At 41.5% G+C, this 18859-nt stretch overlaps 1 protein-coding gene across 3 annotated transcripts in view; it reads left to right on the top strand.

The window, feature by feature from the left end:
* The window catches only part of PTPRQ (protein tyrosine phosphatase receptor type Q), a 538157-nt gene that overhangs the window by 268115 nt on the left and 251183 nt on the right, over positions 1–18859 (top strand). For all 3 annotated transcript variants that reach the window (XM_040408443.1, XM_040408453.1, XM_040408462.1), the window contains exons 28-30: positions 884–1052; positions 17311–17472; positions 17553–17732. In XM_040408443.1, the coding sequence (XP_040264377.1) occupies positions 884–1052; positions 17311–17472; positions 17553–17732 (511 nt within the window). The remainder of the gene's footprint in view (positions 1–883; positions 1053–17310; positions 17473–17552; positions 17733–18859) is intronic.

Here is an 18859-nt window from a genome sequence, read left to right on the forward strand (position 1 = left end):
CCATCTAGCAGTTTGATGGATGTGTCTGGGTTTTGCAAATGCCTCAAAAATGTTACCTGCCTGACTGGATTATGCCAACTGAAAAGATTAATGGTGGATTGATAATTATATGGAGTTGTTTATCAAGGGTTGACCTAGACCACTTAGTTCAAGTGAAGAGAAATGGTAATGCTTTAACATACCAAGACATTTTAGAAAAATACATGCTTCCAGTTTGCGGTAACAGTTTGGTGAATGCCCTTTTCTGATCCAGCATGACTGTGCCCAAGTGCACAAAGCAAGGTCCATAAAGGCAAGGTTGGATGAGTCTGGTGTGGAAGAACTTGACTGGCTCAAAAGCCTTTGGGATGAACTAGAATAGAGATTGAAAGCAAGGTCTTCTCATCCAACATCAGTGTCAGACCTCACAAATGCTCTGAATGAATGATCAAAAATTCCCACAGACACACAGACACACTCCAAAATCTTATATAAAGCCTTCTGAGAAGAGTGACACCTCCTCTAGCTGCAAAGTCAACTCAACATCAGTGTCTAAGGATTTAGAATGGGATGCCATAACAGCTCCTGTATGTATAATGTGTAGGTGTCCCAAAAATTTTGTCCATATAGTGTAGAACCCTTCAGTAGAACAATGGTGGCTTGGATGCGAAAAGGCCTTCTGAATTTGGTCCAAGGGTCTGTGATCAGAGTAGTCAACGTATGAACATTACTTGCAGAATCTTTTTGTGGTAAGGTTGACACACTGACTGTTGGTTTACATTGAGACTTGAGTATTTCACCAACGTATATGCAACCGCTCATACAATTCTTGGATAAAATATAAATGCTCATTGGGGAATATTATTCTTTGATTTTTTTTTTCTTTCTGCTTTTTTTTTTACAGTATCCTTATAACATGGTGTCTCCAACTTCAACAATAGTGAATGAAAATACCAAATCTCTGTTATTGGGACAGCTGATGTCAGGGGTGTATGAAGGATCAGCTGATATTTTCCCCACTGCTCAATCAATGTCTCCTGTGGCATTCTACAATAACCCAAATGGTGACACTGGTAATGTGGTCTATGTCCTTAAAATGAGACTTTTTGGTGTGTGAAGAGATGTTTGACTACTATATTTTTGTGCTTTGTTTTTGTTTTGCTGTTGCTTAAAATATATGTGGCATATGGTATAGCCACCCAAGAAGAGGCTACTTCTTGTCACAGTGTTGACCTCAGTTATTAGAAAGAGTAGCCCCCTGTATCCCCCAGGCAGGCTGCATAGACAATCAGTTATTACAGTTGCCAGAGCAGGTGTGACTATTAGGGATTAGCGTATCGCCTACTGTAACATACAAAACTCTACAGCAGAGGAACATTTGACTAATGGGCCTATAAGTGTCACTTGTGGAGTCATATAGGTCAAACTGTTAGAGTCAGTGTGTGTGGTGGCAAACAGGTGTAGGTGACCTTTTTGACATGAAGACACCATCAGGATTCAGGCACATACAATGGAGTCAATAAGGCATTCTGTTTCCTTGAGGTTGATATATTTTATGAGTAATTCAATTGACAGATATATGGTTAAAATAATATTGCTACTGTGATTAATAATACTATGCATACCTTTAAATGTATCTATAAAAAATGCGTTATTACTTCTTCCAACCTCTTGACCTATGTGCTTTACATTTCAAGGACTGCTAGGCCTTCTGTTACCCTGTAATCTGGACTTTGTCTTAGGTTTTCTGGTTTAATATAAATAATGCTTAATAGAGTTTTCCCATTAAGACAATTTATCCATTATCCACAAGATAGAGGATAAGTGTCTAATTGGCGGAGGTCTAACAGCTGAGGAATCTGCTGATAACAAGAACCTCAAGTGGTGCTCCCCAAATTTGAATGGCGCAACAGTCACACATGTGCTCTGCCGCTCCATTCTGCTCTATGGGGCTGCTGGAGATAACCAACCGCTTGTACTTGGCTGCCTCTTGCAGTCACATAGAGTTGAATGGAGTGGCGGAAACGCATGGGGGAGCACTGACTCCATTCTAGTAATTGGCTGAGGGATAAGGGGATCACCATTTTTAAGATCTTTGTTTGCTGTCAACAAGACCATAGTGCAAGGCTCATGGGACCTGGTATAAAAGTTCGGCTTGGCCCTGCCCTCTTTCATGCAACTTCTCTTCACTGTCTCAGACCATGGTTCATTAATAACTTTCAGCTACAACAGTAATAGTTGTCCCCTTTGTGCCCCTGCATAGTAATAATACCTACTTTGTGCCCTTCACAAACATTTGCTCCTTATTGTGCCTCCACGCAGTAGTAATGGCACTTTATGTCCCCCGTCATAGAAATAAGTGCCCTTAAACAGAAGAGAGTGGGGCATTGTATGCCTTCATTAGCTTTCAGAATGAGGAGGCGTGTCTCTCAGTAATCCAATCTGATTGGCTGGCAGGAAGCTGCTGGCTACAGCAAGTGTGTATGTGAAGTGAGGGAAGTTTTGGCCTCAGAGAACTGGCAGAGGAGCCATTTTGAGGAGATCCTCATATTGTATAGTGTTGAACGCGAATATTCTAATTGCGAATTTTTATCGCGAATATTGGCACTTTGAGAATTCGCGAAGATCTAGAATATAGTGCTATATCTTCGTAATCGCGAATATTCTAGATTTTTTCTATCAGTACCCTCACTGCTTCTTGCTTGTGGGCCAATGAGAAGGCTGCAATATCCTTGTCTGAGCTTAGCAACATCCCTAACAACCGATAGGAAAGTTGCCCACCCCTTACTATATAAGAACCTCCCCAGCAGCCATTTTCTGCTGGTTTTTGCAGTTCTGAGAGAGAGAAAGCACAGTGCCATTGTATTGCTCTGTGCTTTGCTGAGTCATCTGGATCCTTATTCAATTACATTAGATAGTTAGTTAGCTCATATATATATATAATACAGATAGTTAGTGGGAGATAGAAAGTGTAGGTTAGATAGTGATGTGTGGGTGTTAGGTAGTGTGATAGGAATTACTGTGCTGTGATAGGGATTTGTGCAATCACGAATGTATTGGAGCACTCTGCATATAAAGCTATCGTTCTGACATGCATGCGAAATGTAATCAAATACACTGCTGTAATATAAAATTACTTACAGTGATCAGGAGTTCTTCCTCACAGTCACAAAAGTTGCTGCCAACCATTTTCTCCAGTCTCAGAAATTTCTAGCAGCTTGAAAAATGTAGCAAAAGTGACCCACGCCTGGATTGCGTGTGCAATACGCACATAATACATTGCCGATTTTCGCATTTAAGAATTGTAGAATTTGCGAATTTATGGCTAATATTAGGCCAAAAATTCGCAAAATATTGCGAAAACGAATATTGCCTATGCTGCTCATAACTAATATTGTAGAGGTTAAAACAGCCATAACTAAGGGAAAAACTCAAGGAAAACAGTGGTATATGAAGAAACTAAAGATTGCTTTATGCATAATGCTGCAGCAGCAGTAACATATACAAAAAAATATTTTTTTAATGAAAAAGTAACATTTTAATCTCACAGAGGATAAAAATGGCACATCAGTGTTGTAGTTCTTGAATTTTCGCTTCGTCAGTGAAGAATTTATACCAAACGAAATGTGTAACAATTATGGCACTGAAATACCATTACCATTTTACCCTCTGTGAGACTAAGGCCTCATGCACACGACCGTTGGGGGTTTTTGCGGTCCGCAAATTGCGAATCCGCAAAACACGTATGGTGTCCGTGTGCATTTCGCAATTTGCGGAACGGCACGGACAGCCATTAATATAACTGCCTATTCTTGTCCGCAAAACGCGGACAAGAATAGGACATGTTATTTTTTTTTGCGGACCACGGAACGGCGCAACGGATGCGGACAGCTGCTCAGATACGGACCAAAACAACGGCTGTGTGCATGAGGCCTAAAGCTGGTGAGAGATTTTTGGTGGAACATGTCAGATTTCATATTCAGTGCATAATCATGGAGTTTATTAGGTATGTAAGTTTTAACTTTTGGATATAAGCAAGAATATTTTCATTAAGTTACAGCAAGCAGAGATCTTGAAAATTGTGAGGACAAACATTATTTGTGCTAAGTCTTAATTGCCTAATTAAATAAAGCAAGCAAACATGAAATACAATAGGGGGGAATGTATAAAGGGTACGGCCACACGTTCAGGTATTTTGATGCAGTTTTTGTATCCAAAATCATGAGTGGATTATAGAAAGACAGTGTATAGGACAGGTAAGATTTTTCTTCTTCTTTTTTTTAATTCCCTCCAGCTTTTGGCTTCAAAAACGACATCAGAAAACCGGACCTTGTGGCAGCAATACTCCCAAAAAACGCCTCTAAAAGGCCTCCCATTCATTTCAATGGTAGGCAGAACTTGCTTTTTTCCCCCCATGCTGCGTGGTCTATCTTGAGCAGAACCCACACTGATTCTCCCATTGAAATGAACGGGAAGCTGAAAAAAGCGCCAAAAACCACACCAAAACAGTGCAGAAAATCTGTGCGGATTCTGTGCTGATTTTTTCAGTGTGTTTTCTAAATCCGTTGTGTGAACATATCCTAAGGCTGGATAGCAAATCTATGATGCACCACAATTAAAAGGTAATAATTCTGGTGCATTTCAGGAGTTCTGTGCACTAGAAAACACAGATAGAGAGCTGGCACAGATTTCTGGTCTAATGTGCATAAGTTTTCAGGCACACATGTTGTTAAATAAAAATGGGCAGTGCAGGGCAGGTCCCACCTGTGGTACACAGGGCCAGCGTCAGCACCCAGCATGCCCTGGCAAGTGCCAGGGTCCACTGCTCCTGGGAGGTCCCAGGGCCACATTACCAATTAGGCAAGGCCTTGGGCAGCGCAGCCCTGAAAATAAGTTAGGGGTGGCGGCAGCAGTAGGGCCATGGGAAATGAGCGTTTCCATTGTGGAAGCACTCATCTCTCTACATTCATCTGTATCACCGTCCTCAGGAGAGCGATACAGTTGGATGCTGCAGGGCAGGGGACAGGCGTCTTCCTTCCCAGTTCCTCTGATAGGCTGCAGGCACTAGGCCTGAAACCTATCAGAGGCCAGCGCAGGTGGTGCAATGACGATATCATCATCATGCAGCCTGAGCTGGGCAGCCAAAAGAGGCCTACATCGCTGCCAGAAGCATAGAGGTATTAGTGTTTTTTTGTTTTTTTTTTGGCACAACGCTGTTAGGCGCACTATGGGGAGGGAGAGGAGCACTATGGGGGCACTATATAGGGGCATTTTTTACTGGCACATTATGGGGCACTAAGGAGAAGGGGAAGACAGAAGCACTATGGGGGCATCTACTGGGGTCACTAAGAAGGGGTATTTTATACTGGCACATTATGAGGACACTATGAGGGCATCTACTGGGGGCACTATATAGGGGCATTTTAAACTAACACATATTATGGGGGTACTATGGGGAAGAGGGAAAGAGGAGCACTAGGGGGGCATCTACTGGGAGCATTATATAGGGGAATTTTATACTGGCACAAATTATGGGGGACACTATGGAGGCATCTACTGGTGGACACTCTATATGGGCATTTTATACTGCCACATTATGGGGGGCACTTTGAGGGAGGGAGGAGTAGTATGAAGGCATTTCCTGGGGGAATTATATAGGGTCATTTTATACTGGCACACATTATGGGGAAATTTTTGTACTAGTTCATATTTTTAGGGGACAGTTTTTGCACTGGCACACATTATAAGGGGGCAATTTTTGTACTGGTGCTCATTTTAAGGGGGCATTTTTCTACTGTCACATTATAAGGAGAACTATTTTTACTGGGGGGCATTATGGTGAGCTTTATTAAATAAAAAGCGATGTGTATACAGAAAAAGGTGTGTGTGTATACAGAAATGGTAATAACTACAGCTCGGTGCCAAATGCAAAACTGGTAGTGTATTGCACAAATTCAAACTAGTAAATGTATTAACCCCTTAACGACTGCCCATTGCATGTTGATGGCAGATGTTGAAGGTCCTTAGTCTGCAGCAATGTCTTTTGGTGTTTCTGTATTTATTTATTTTTTTTGAAGGGGGGGGGTGGGGTTTAAGGGCCTCCGGAGCTCTCCTGCAATAAGAACCTGCTTATTTTATTTAAAGTTTATTTTCATCAAGTACTGTAGCTCCCATTCCGACAATTTCTTTTTTTTTCACATAATTTTTTTTTTTATTTACCTCATTTGCAGTTTTCACTTATCCCCATGCTTGTGAATCCTACTTACTGGTTTGTCATGTGACAGTGACAGCAGGGCACCCCAGGGAGAAGGCAGGGACAGTTCCCAGGTGTCCCTGCCTTCTAGATCGCTGCATACACAGCTATGCGCTTCCTGTCCAGGCCCTGTGGTCATGTGACCGCTGGGGCCAGGAGAGTGCAGGAGCTGTCGGGTCTTCCATAGACCACAATCAGCTCTGCACTGAGGCTGTACAGCGTTGTATTATGCTGTACAGCCTCTCTGGGGGCTGTATTTCCCCAGTAACTGGGGCTACTTTGTCAGCCCCAGTTACAAGAGAAATCAATAGTGAAAAAAAAGTAAAGTTAAATGTCCCCCAGAGGTCTTATGGGGGACGCAAAGTGTAAAATATTTTTTTTTAAAAAGTGTTAAAAAAAAAAGAAAAAGGTTTCACATGTAAAAAAAAAATCCCCAATTAAGTAATTAAAAAATGTTTACAAATAGAAATAAATAAATAAAATAGATATGTTTGGTATTGCCTCGTTTGTAACGACCATCTCTATAAAGATATCACATGATCCATCCTGTCTGATAAACACCATAAAAAAATAAAATAAAACTTTTGTCACCTTACATCACAAAAAAGTGCCAATTGATCAAAAAGTCGTATGTCCCACAAAATAGTACCAATAAAACCATCACCTCATCCCGCCAAAAATGAGCCCGCCCCCTACATAAAAAAATCGCTCGAAAAAAAAACAAAACTATAGCTCTCAGAACATGGAGACATTAAAAAATTATTTTTTGGTTATAAAAATGCCATTATTGTGTTAAAGTGAAATAAATAAAAAAAAGTATACATATTAGGTATTGTCGCATCCATAACAACCAGCTCTATAAAAATATTTTTTGTCATCTTACATCACAAAAATTGCAACACCAAGCGATATGCCCCCCAAAATAGTACCAATCAAACCGTCACCTCATCCCGCAAAGAATTAGACCCTACATAAGACAATCGGTCAAAAAATTTAAAAACTATGACTCTCAGACAATGGAGACACTAAAATATGTGTCTTTTTGCTTCAAAACTGCTATTATTGTGTTAAAGTGAAATAAATAAAAAAAGTAGACATATTAGGTATCGCTGCATCTGTAACAACCAGCTCTATAAACATATCGCATGACCTAACCTCTCATGTGAACACCGTAAAAGAATAAAAATAAAAACAGTGCCAAAAAAGCTATTTTTTGTCACCTAACATCAAAAATCATAAAGCTATGGCTCTCAGACTATGGAGACACTAAAACATCATTTTTTTGGTTTAAAAAAAGCTATTATTGTGTAAAACTTAAATAAATAAAAAAGAGTATACATATTAGGTATTGCCACGTCCGTAACGATCTGCTCTATAAAAATGTCACATGACCTAACCCCTCAGGTGAATGCTGTAAAAATAAATAAATAAAAACTGTGCTAAAACAACCAATTTTTTGGTCACCTTGCCCAATAAAGTGTAATAATTAATGATCAAAAAAAATCATATGTACACAAAAAAGGTAACGATAAAAACGTCAACTCTTCCTGCAAAAAACGAGCCACTGCACAAGATGATCGGCAGAAAAATAAAAAAAATATGGCGGTCAGAAAATGGAGACACAAAAACATAATTTTTTTTCAAAAATGCTTTATTATGTAAAACTGAAACAAAGAAAGTAGACATATATTATATCATTGCGTCCATAACAACCTGCTCTACAAAAATAGCACATGATCTACCCTGTCAGATGAATGTTGTTGAAAAGGAAAAAAGAAACAGTGCCAAATCAGCCATTTTTTGGTTACCTTGCCTCACAAAAAACTTAATGTAAAGCAATAAAAAATCATATGTACCCCAAAATAGTACCAATAAAACTGGCACCTTATCCCCTAGTTTCCAAAATGGTGTCACTTTTTGGGAGTTTCTACTGTAAGGGTTCATCAGGGGGGCTTCAAATGGGATATGACATCTAAAAACCAGTTCAGCAAAATCAGCTTTTCGAAAACCATACGGCGCTCCTTTTCTTCTGCGCCCTGCCATGTGCCCTTACATCAGTTTACGTCCACAAGTGGGGTGTTTCTGTAAACCGCAGAATCAGCGTAATAAATATTGTGTTTTGTTTGGCTGTTAACCCTCGATGTGTTAAAGAAAAAAAATGATTAAAATGGAAAATCTACCAAAAAAATGAAATTTAGAAATTTAATCTCCATTTTCCTTTAATTCTTGTGGAACACCTAAAGGGTTAACCAAAGTTTGTAAAATCAGTTTTGAGTAACTTGAGGGGGGGGGGGGAAGTTTCTACATTGGGGTCATTTATGGGGGGGTTTCTACTATGTAAGCCCCACAAAGTGACTTCAGACCTGAACTGGTCCTTAAAAAGTGGGTTTTGGAAATTTTCTTTTCAATTGCTTTTAAAATTCTAAGCCTTCTAACGTCCTAAAAAATTTAATGACATTTACAAAATGATGCAAACATAAAGTAGACATATGGGTAATGTTAAGTAGTAAATCTTTTATGAGGTATCACTTTCTATTTTAAAAGCAGAGAACAAAAAATGTGGAAAATTGCGAATTTTTCTAAATTTTTCTTAAATTTTGATTATTTGATATATAAAGGTGAAATATATCGACTCAAATTTACCACTGTCATGAAGTACAATGTGTCATGAGAAAACAGTCTCAGAAAGGCTTGGATAAGTAAAAGCATTCCAAAGTTATTACCACATAAAGTGACGCATGTCAGATTTGCAAAATTAGGCCTGGTCGGAAAGGAGGCAAATGGCCCGGATGTGAAGTGGTTAATAACAAACTGGGTTCTTACTGCAGCAGTAAGGAATGATTGAGGAATGACACAGCATAGAGTCATAACAATTGATGCTCTAGAAGTGCTATTACATGAGGAACTCAAGTAGTAGAATTCTGGACTTGCTCTGATTCTCAGCAATGGGAAGGGGTTGGCTGTTTATAGAGAAGGACTTGTCTTGACGAGCCCACTCTTTATAGATAATATTAACCACCTAATTGTTTTTCACAAGTTCAGCTCCAGCAGTGGGAAAAGTAGCTAACTGGAGGGGGAGGGCTGCTTTAGATGCTGCTCTCTCCTGAATGGTAAAACATGCAACTGGTCTTGTTTGAAAGCTGACATTCCAAGCTTTCAGACAATACCAGAATGACAGCAATAAGTTCGGTACAGGGGAAGATATCACTGATAGAAATCGGGATGCTGTGAATGAAGCTGAAAGTGAAAGCAAAGCAGGTTTTACCCGTGATTATTCCCAACTCGATTTCTAACAGTGATTTCTCCTCTGTTGCTTGGACCTTAGCTGTCATTTGTATAAAAGCCTGGGATGTCAGATTTCAAACAAGATCAGTTGCATGCTTCTAGCTGCTACCATTCAGGAGATATCAGCATCTAAAGCAGCCCTCCCCCTCCAGTTAGCTACTTTTCCAACTGCCAGAGCTGGACTCGGGCAAAACGGTTGTGGTTAAAGGGGTTTTCCAGGATTTTAATATTGATGACCTATCCTCAGAATAGGTCATCAATATCAGATTGGCGGGGGTCTGACACCCGGCACCCAGGTCGATCAGCTGGTTGAAGGGAAGGCCACGCTCTGTGCAAGTGCAGCCTTCCCTTCATTATTTATGTGCTTGCGGCCGACAGCACAGCGGTGAGCAGGTGTAATTACAAGCTGTCCCGTTCCATGATTTGCGAACTGCAAAACACTTACGGCCATGTGCATGGGCCCTAAACTTGTGTGTAAAACCATCAGTTTTTCCATGAGCAGGTTCTTACTCATTCCATATCCCTCACTTAAGGTCAATGGGTACATGTTCTGTCCATGGAGAACATACAGTCGTGGCCAAAAGTTTTGAGAATTACATAAATATTGGAAATTAGAAAAGTTGCTGCTTAAGTTTTTATAATAGCAATTTGCATATACTCCAGAATGTTATGAAGAGTGATCAGATGAATTGCATAGTCCTTCTTTGCCATGAAAATGAACTTAATCCCAAAAAAAACTTTCCACTGCATTTCATTGCTGTCATTAAAGGACCTGCTGAGATCATTTCAGTAATCGTCTTGTTAACTCAGGTGAGAATGTTGACGAGCACAAGGCTGGAGATCATTATGTCAGGCTGATTGGGTTAAAATGGCAGACTTGAGATGTTAAAAGGAGGGTGATGCTTGAAATTATTGTTCTTCCATTGTAAACCATGGTGACCTGCAAAGAAATGCGTGCAGCCATCATTGCGTTGCATAAAAATGGCTTCACAGGCAAGGATATTGTGGCTACTAAGATTGCACCTCAATCAACAATTTATAGGATCTTCAAGAACTTCAAGGAAAGAGGTTCAATTCTTGTTAAGAAGGCTTCAGTCCAGCAAGCTCCAGGATCGTCTCCTAAAGAGGATTCAGCTGCGGGATCGGAGTGCCACCAATGCAGGGCTTGCTCAGGAATGGCAGCAGGCAGGTGTGAGCGCATCTGCACGCATAGTGAGGCGAAGACTTTTGGAAGATGGCCTGGTGTCAAGAAGGCCAACAAAGAAGCCACTTCTCTCCAAAAAAAACATCAGGGACAGATTGATCTTCTGCAGAAAGTATGGTGAATGGACTGCTGATAACTGGGGCAAAGTCATATTCTCCGATGAAGCCTCTTTCCGATTGTTTGGGGCTTCTGGAAAAAGGGTTGTCCGGAGAAGAAAAGGTGAGCGCTACCATCAGTCCTGTGTCATGCCAACAGTAAAGCATCCTGAAACCATTCATGTGTGGGGTTGCCTCTCATCCAAGGGAGTGGGCTCACTCACAATTTTGCCCAAAAACACAGCCATGAATAAAGAATGGTACCAAAACACCCTCCAACAGCAACTTCTTCCAACAATCCAACAACAATTTGGTGAAGAACAATGCATTTTCCAGCACGATGGAGCACCGTGCCATAAGGCAAAAGTGATAACTAAGTGGCTCGGGGACCAAAACGTTGACATTTTGGGTCCATAGCCTGGAAACTCCCCAGATCTTAATCCCATTGAGAACTTGTGGTCAATCCTCAAGAGGCGGGTGGACAAACAAAAACCCACTAATTCTGACAAACTCCAAGAAGTGATTATGAAAGAATGGGTTGCTATCAGTCAGGAATTGGCCCAGAAGTTGATTGAGAGCATGCCCAGTCGAATTGCAGAGGTCCTGAAAAAGAAGGGCCAACACTGCAAATACTGACTCTTTGCATAAATGTCATGTAATTGTCGATAAAAGCCTTTGAAACGTATGAAGTGCGTGTAATTATATTTCACTACATCACAGAAACAACTGAAACAAAGATCTAAAAGCAGTTTAGCAGCAAACTTTGTGAAAACTAATATTTGTGTCATTCTCAAAACTTTTGGCCACGACTGTACATCCATGATTCACTGAAGTGTAAACAAAGCCTTATTTGTCAGTTAAAGTTAAAATCTCAGCATCCAATCCTTTCTGGGGGACATGGGAGCTTCTTGGGCAAGCAGTTCCAATAGAAATGGTTCCCACTTGCATTATTGGCAGATTAGCAGGCTGTTCTGGCAGAGAACAGCCTGTCAGAGTTTGGCTGGTTTCACACGAGCGAGTGCCACGCTCGGGACTTGCAACGCAGCACCTGTCTTGAACTTCTAGCATTGCCGGGTCGCATAGCATTTTATTGAGTTATGATGCTATGTAAAACTTAGAAGACATAATGCTGTCACTGTTATCCAATACATTCCATAACTGTAAGGGTTACATAGCATCATAAATCAATATAATGTTATGCGACCACAGCAGTGCTGGAAGTTCAGGATGGGAGCTGTGCTGTGAGTCCTGAGCGTGACACTCGCTCATCTGAAACCAGCTGTCATGGATCAGCAGGTGTAAACCCACTGTCCCACTGACTTGATATACTCTGGAGGGGCATGTCTAAGCAACTACCTGGTCTTCACTAGAGCCTCTGATGTGAGGATAGTCTTGAACCGTTATGGTAGTTGCCAGGGGCTACTCCAGAGCAATCCCCGAGTCAGTGGCAGTTGGTCTGGGCGGACCAGGAGGTACCTGAGTAGGTACCAGAAGTACAAGCGTAGTAAGGCAGGCGGAGTCGTTACCAGGAGCAACAGTGCAGGACCGAAGGATGAGGCAGAGGCGTAGTCAGACAGGCAAGAGGGCAGAGCAGGCGACACAGGTATAGGTCAGGAAATCCGGGTCGGCAACAGGAGAGTCAAAGCAAGCAGGCAGGGATCAGATGATAAGTAGAATCCATGAACGAAGTATAGATCAGGAGCACACGAGAGTATCAGGAACCAGCAAACTCAAGGACCTTGACACTGAGGCATCTGGGAAAGGGGGCTGAGCCACTTAAATATATGCAGGAGAGCCAAAGTTGGTCAGCAAGGTCACCTGACCTAACCCACACAGCCCAGGGAGTGATGCGCTCCGCCCTTAGAGCAGTGTAACACAAAACCAGCCAAACTCATGCTGTGTCCAGGGCTGAGTGGAAGCTGTGGAGCAGAATCCTCAGAAGCAATAACACCTACAGAAACAATGCCCAGGACCACAGCGGTGAAATGGGAAGTACCGGCCACAGATCACCGCTGAGCGAGGCTCCGGGGACAATGGCGATAAGCGGGGGAACAGCGGCGTATAGCAGCCGCTATTACACCAGCCTTTATCAGATCCGGCTTAGATGGATACTGCTATTCACCAGGGTTCCAGAGCTTTTCAGTGAAATTTTTGTCCAGCTGAAAACTAGCACTTATGCCTGGAAGTGGCCGGATCCGAGCCAGATCTCATTAACTGCGATTTTTCAGCCGGTCAAAAACAGTTTTTGCAACGGTTTCTGTCCTGCCAAAAGCTGGCATTTCACCGGAAGGCAGCCGTACCCCACCGCCAGAGCTCATTATAGTCAAAGGGGTCTGGTGCTGAATGGCACTATCCATTTAGGCCAGTTCTTATGAACTCTGACAGGCTATTCTCTGCCAGAACAGCCTTCCGGATCTGTTTAACACAAGTGTGGACCTATCCTAAGTAAAATCCAGTGAGTATGACCAGTGGAAAAGAAGCAAACACAGTCTTCCATAAATGATCCTGTGTGTACTGATGGTCTTGCAGAAGGCTATAAAATAGTTTGCAGACACTTTTCATGTTGTCTTATCATAAGGAAGCCAGTGAACATTACTTTTTCAGCCAGAACAATATTCCTTGATATATAAAACCTCAACAAGTGGAGTAAATACACTGCAGTAGTACAAGACTAATCCCATTAGCCCACATGCACACAAACACACGCAGTATTTTCATGTGGTTTTCAGTATTGAACTTCTTTCAATTGAGGTCAGCTGTGAAAAAATACCAAATTATCTGTGATTCATTCTCTAAAACAGTCCCTGATCCACATGTAACGGCCCAGATTTACCAGTCCTATAGATGGAGTAAACTTACATAGGCTGTCTAGACCTACACCAGATTTTATACAGGGGCTCGGGCTGGATGACAGACACTTATTTTCTGACTCTATACTAACCATTGGTTGGCTTACTTTCAGACAGGTTTTACACCAAAATTGTGCCAAAATTTTGAAGCAAAATGGCACATGTTAGGTCCAGCCCCTTTTCCACTAAGCCTCAATCCCTTCCGATAAGCCATGGAAAAAGTGTAGAAACCCTAGGTGTGCCAAATTGCACCACTTTTTAGACAGATTTTTGGTGCAGACACATTAGTAAATCTGGGCCAATGTGTGAACCAGAATTTAGGCATTTATATAAAGTCGGAGAATTGTCCTGAAACGCCAAGAGTATGGAAATGATGTCGTTTTGGAAGCCAAAATCAGAAGTGGATCATAAAAGAAGGGAAAGTATAAAGGACATAGATGGTGTGTCTTTTTTTTTAATTCATTCCTGGCTCTGGCCTGATCATGTGGCCGTACCCTCAATGTGAATAAGCCCTTAATTCTAACTTTAAGCATTGTGCACAATGCCTCAAAATAGGAAATTGTGTTATGTCCCTAAAAATCTTCCTACCTGCATGGGGGTCAGTGAGTGAACATACAGAGGCAGGTGCATGATGGCAGTCTACTGCTTGGTCACTACAGCCATACACATTGAAACGTACTTAAACTGTGATTGCTTTTTCTGCTGACACCAGTGTTCAAGCCTGTCAACATCACATAAATTCTTTTTCAATCCTTCCATTCTCCCAAGGTAATAAAAGAGCAAACACACAAAGTACTCACAGTGACGAGAAGGTGATTCAGATTAGAGGGGATCAGAGTAGAACATGGTTTTCGTTTTGCTGGATGATATATTTTTTGCAAGCAGTTTGATCAATCATATTTTTTTAGTTAATTAAAATATCAAGGACCAGAATTAAATTTAAAAAAGGCCCTGTTCTTCAGTTAAGGCCTCATGCACACAACCGTATCCGTTTTGTGGTCCGCAAATCACAGATTCCAGCCATGTGCATCCTGCATGTTACCTTTTTGCAGGTCCCGTGCGATATTACACATGTTCTACTGTTTTTGCGGAGCCTCACTGTTTGTCAGTCTGCAGCTTTTTCTGCGTGATCCTGACACATATAGTCTGAAATGCTGAAGAGAACACGAGGGTTAATCTCCTTCTGATCTCTAATATTTTTACCTGGAGACTGATTGAAGGGGGGGGGGGGTGGCTTAGCAAAGGGATTGGACTTATTGATCACTTTGTCCTGCTGCAGAAAGTACAAAGCAGGGAGGCTCCTGCTCCAACCACTTATCTCATATCTATCTATAAGGAAGATACAGCAACACTATCACCAGGGGTGCACCACCAATGAGGCAAGGTGATGCGATTGCCTCAGACAGCACCAGGTAGGGGCAAGAGAGGGGCAGCGGAAGGGCCATGTTCAATGAGTGCTTCCATTGTGGAAACGCTCATCTCTACATATTCAACTGCATCACTGTACTCAGGACAGCAAGAATGCTGCAATGGGGCACTGCAGCGATGTCTGGACCACCATTTCCTCTATTAGGCTTTAGTCCTAGTTCATGTAGCCTATCAGAGGCAGGTTTTACATCAGAGAACATGTCGCTGGATATAAGAGGTATGTGGCGCTGTATTACACTGTATGTTTTGTAGCGCTATAAGTAATGTTTTCCAAGTATGTCTTTAAGGCTCCATTCAGACGTCCGCAAATGGGTCCGCATCCGTTCCGCAATATCGGGAACAGATGCGGACCCATTCATTCTCAATGAAGCAGAACGGGATGCGGAGAGCACACTATGTGCTCTCCGCATCCGCATTCCCGGAGCACGGCTCCGAACTTCCAGGACGCGTCTCCGCAAAAAAATTGAACATGTCCTATTCCTGTCCGTAATTGTGGACAAGAATAGGCAGTTCTATAGGGGGTGCCGGGCCGGGTGTATTGCGGATCGGCAATTTGCAGATCCGCAATACACCACGAACGTGTGAATGGACCCTAACAGTAGATCTGGAGGGAAGTGGTTAGGTTAAGAAATTTTCATGGGGGGCGTCATTTCAGTTTTCGCTTCAGGCAGCAGAATGGCTAGGTGCACCCCTGACTATCACAAAAGGTGAAGAAACTGGGTATGATCTCTCCATGACCGTTGTCTAGTAGTCCAGAGATTCAGCTTGAAAAATGAGGCAGCACCCCAAAACGCAACGTTTCAGCCCAGCTCAATCGTTCAACTTCTTTGGAGTGCTGGAGTGCTGCCTCATTTTTCAAGCTATCTACCTATCAATCTATCTATCTATCTATCTATCTATCTATCAATTTATCTATCTATCTATGAATCTATCTATTATCTGTCTATCTATCTATCAATCTATCTATCTATCTATCTATCTATCTATCTATCTATCTATCTATATCTATTATCCGTCTATATATCTATCTACATCTATCTATCTATCTATCTATCTATCTATCTATCTATCTATCTATCTATCTATCAGTATTTCAGAAAACCTATAATTCTAGAGATTGGAATTACAAGTCTAGGGAGAGATCTGCTATCCAATTTTACAGTAGAAATAAAAGTTGCAGTTTTTTCTGTGATATCCAAATACTACTATACTATACTAAAGTACTATGTACTAAAACTATGTTGCTATTGCTAACTCACACTATTGTTTATTTTTTTCAATGGTAGTTTCTAGTTTCTTGTTGGTGACCCTTTGATTGGGCCCTTTCCCATGACCAAACAGTTATGGGATAACTCAGAAATCCGCCATAACTTTCTGGACTGGGAAAAAAAAACCTTTACGGCTAAGCTGCCATGTAACAGAAATGCTGTGTATTTTCTGTTGTGCATTTTCATGAGGCAAATACGCAGCATTGTAAAGTACCAGCAAATTGAATGAGGTTATAAGAAATCTCATCCACATTCAGATTACATTGAGGCCTCATGCACACGACCGTATGTATTTTGCGGTCTGCAAAAAACGGATCCGCAAAAAAATCGGATGACATCCGTGTACATTCCATATTTTGCGGAACAGATCAGCTGGCCCCTGATAGAACAGTACTATCCTTGTCCGTAATGCAGACAATAATAGGACATGTTCTATTTTTTTGTGGAACGGAAATACGGACATATGGAAACGGAATGCACACAGAGTAACTTCCGTTTTTTTTGCGGACCCATTGAAATAAATAGTTACATATATACGGTCCTCAAAAAAAACGGAACGTACACGGAAAGAAAATATGTTTGTGTGCATGAGGCCTGACTTGTGGTACGGAATTGACTCCTTGCAATGAGGAGGGTGTAATCCTTGGTACCATACCAAAAAATGCAGTGGACTTTTCACTGTATTTTAAGTCAAGTTTGGGCATAGTCTAATAAAGATAGGCGTAAAATAAAACATGGTAACATAGTTTATAAGGCTGAAAAAAAGACATCCGTCCATCCAGTCCAGCCTGTTGACCTGCAAAAGAGAGAGAAATGTTGATATCAATGTGAAGCGGTGTCATGTTGGAGTCAATGAGTGTTGACTAATAATCTGCTCTGCATGTTATAGGGTTTGATGTGTTGTTTCTGGAGCCTCCAGTGATTAATTGTACTTCTACCCTCTTTGCAGTTGTTGAGACTGTGCAGGCTGGGATAGATATTGAGGCTGAACAGCTGTCTTACACGGTGGAGAGGCTTTTACCTTATTCTGACTATACAATCAGTGTGTCCGCTTTTACTACAGTGGGGGAAGGACCACCAACATATATTGTCATAAGGACCAGTGAGCAAGGTACTGTTTGGTCACTGAAGGCTAGTAAAAAAGTTTAACAGCTAAGCATGAATTAACACTTCCATGTTTTTTATCTTTAGTTCCCAGCTCTGTGAACAATATAAGTTATCAGAACATCAGTTCAACATCAGTCATAGTCTTTTGGATCCCTCCTCTGGAACCCAACGGGATGATAACCCACTATACAGTCTATGCCATGGATTTATACACAAAAGATGCTTTTCATGTGACAACCAGCAACACAAGCATGCTTATAACAGGTGTGACCCTCTTTGTTTTATGGGTGGAAACAGAGCTAGAAAGCAATGGACATGATAACCCTTACCAGACCACAGCAACAGCCCGACTTATTATTACTTACCCTAGACAGCATAAAACTAATAGCACAACATGATAATAGATAAACCTAACACTTATGACCCATATTGGAACTAGAATTGGGGCAGAGCTGATTTTGCCATTTCTTTGTGAACAATGCACCATGACAGCATTATGGGGGTCATTTATTAAGACCGTCGTTTTAGATGTAGGTCTAAATAACTCCTATATCTGCCGATGGATCCACCAAAGTTATGAAGAGGCGCAGGCCTTACATGATATCGGCGAATCCAGAGCCAGTCTAAATGTAAGCCATCTTCTGAGCTGTCTTACATTTAGACAATTTTCTACGCCCGTCCTCTTCCCTGCCCATGCCACACCCACTTTTTTAGACCTGGCGTGAGCCTGAAATATACCTAATATAGGCGTATTTCAAGATGTTTTTTCTTTGGGTTTCTCATTAGACTGCAGGCAAATCTACTGTTGTAGATGTTAAAAAGTTAAAGAGAATGTATTATTTTGTTTCTGCTATAGCTAAAAGCAGATAGCAACACATATAAAAAAAATTCTAGTATGTTTTTTTTTTCTGATTGTAGACTTTTTAGTCTGTTTTCCTGAACATGATTATAGGGGCTGCCATCTAGCCTGAGCTCTTGTTAACAGCATTTAGAGATATGCTTTATAGTAGCCCCCCTGGCCCATAGACTGGAGGGGATTGATTGACTTCAATAGGAAAGGTTTATAGGCATGTTCTGTCACCTGTGCAGAGGTCATGAAGATTGATATCACCTATTTTAAATGATGGACCATGTATTATCTATATATAGGTGATATCCGTTATAGTAATCCTGTCTGTGATGACTGTTATCCCAGTGGGTGTGGTTGCTCTAAGGGCGTTATTCTGGCAGTCTGCTGGTTTTTACCATTTGATCCCTGTACAGGGATCTTGGTTTCGCTGAATGAGACCCACAAGACTGCTACCTCCTGGAGTAGTCTCTGTATGAATTGACTGCAAAGGGGTCAGGCAAAATTGTAGTCGGTGAAAGGCCGAGGTCAGGGCTGGTGGAGT

This window comes from Bufo bufo, chromosome 1 (genome assembly GCF_905171765.1).
Source record: "Bufo bufo chromosome 1, aBufBuf1.1, whole genome shotgun sequence".
Taxonomy (NCBI): Eukaryota; Metazoa; Chordata; class Amphibia; order Anura; family Bufonidae; genus Bufo; species Bufo bufo.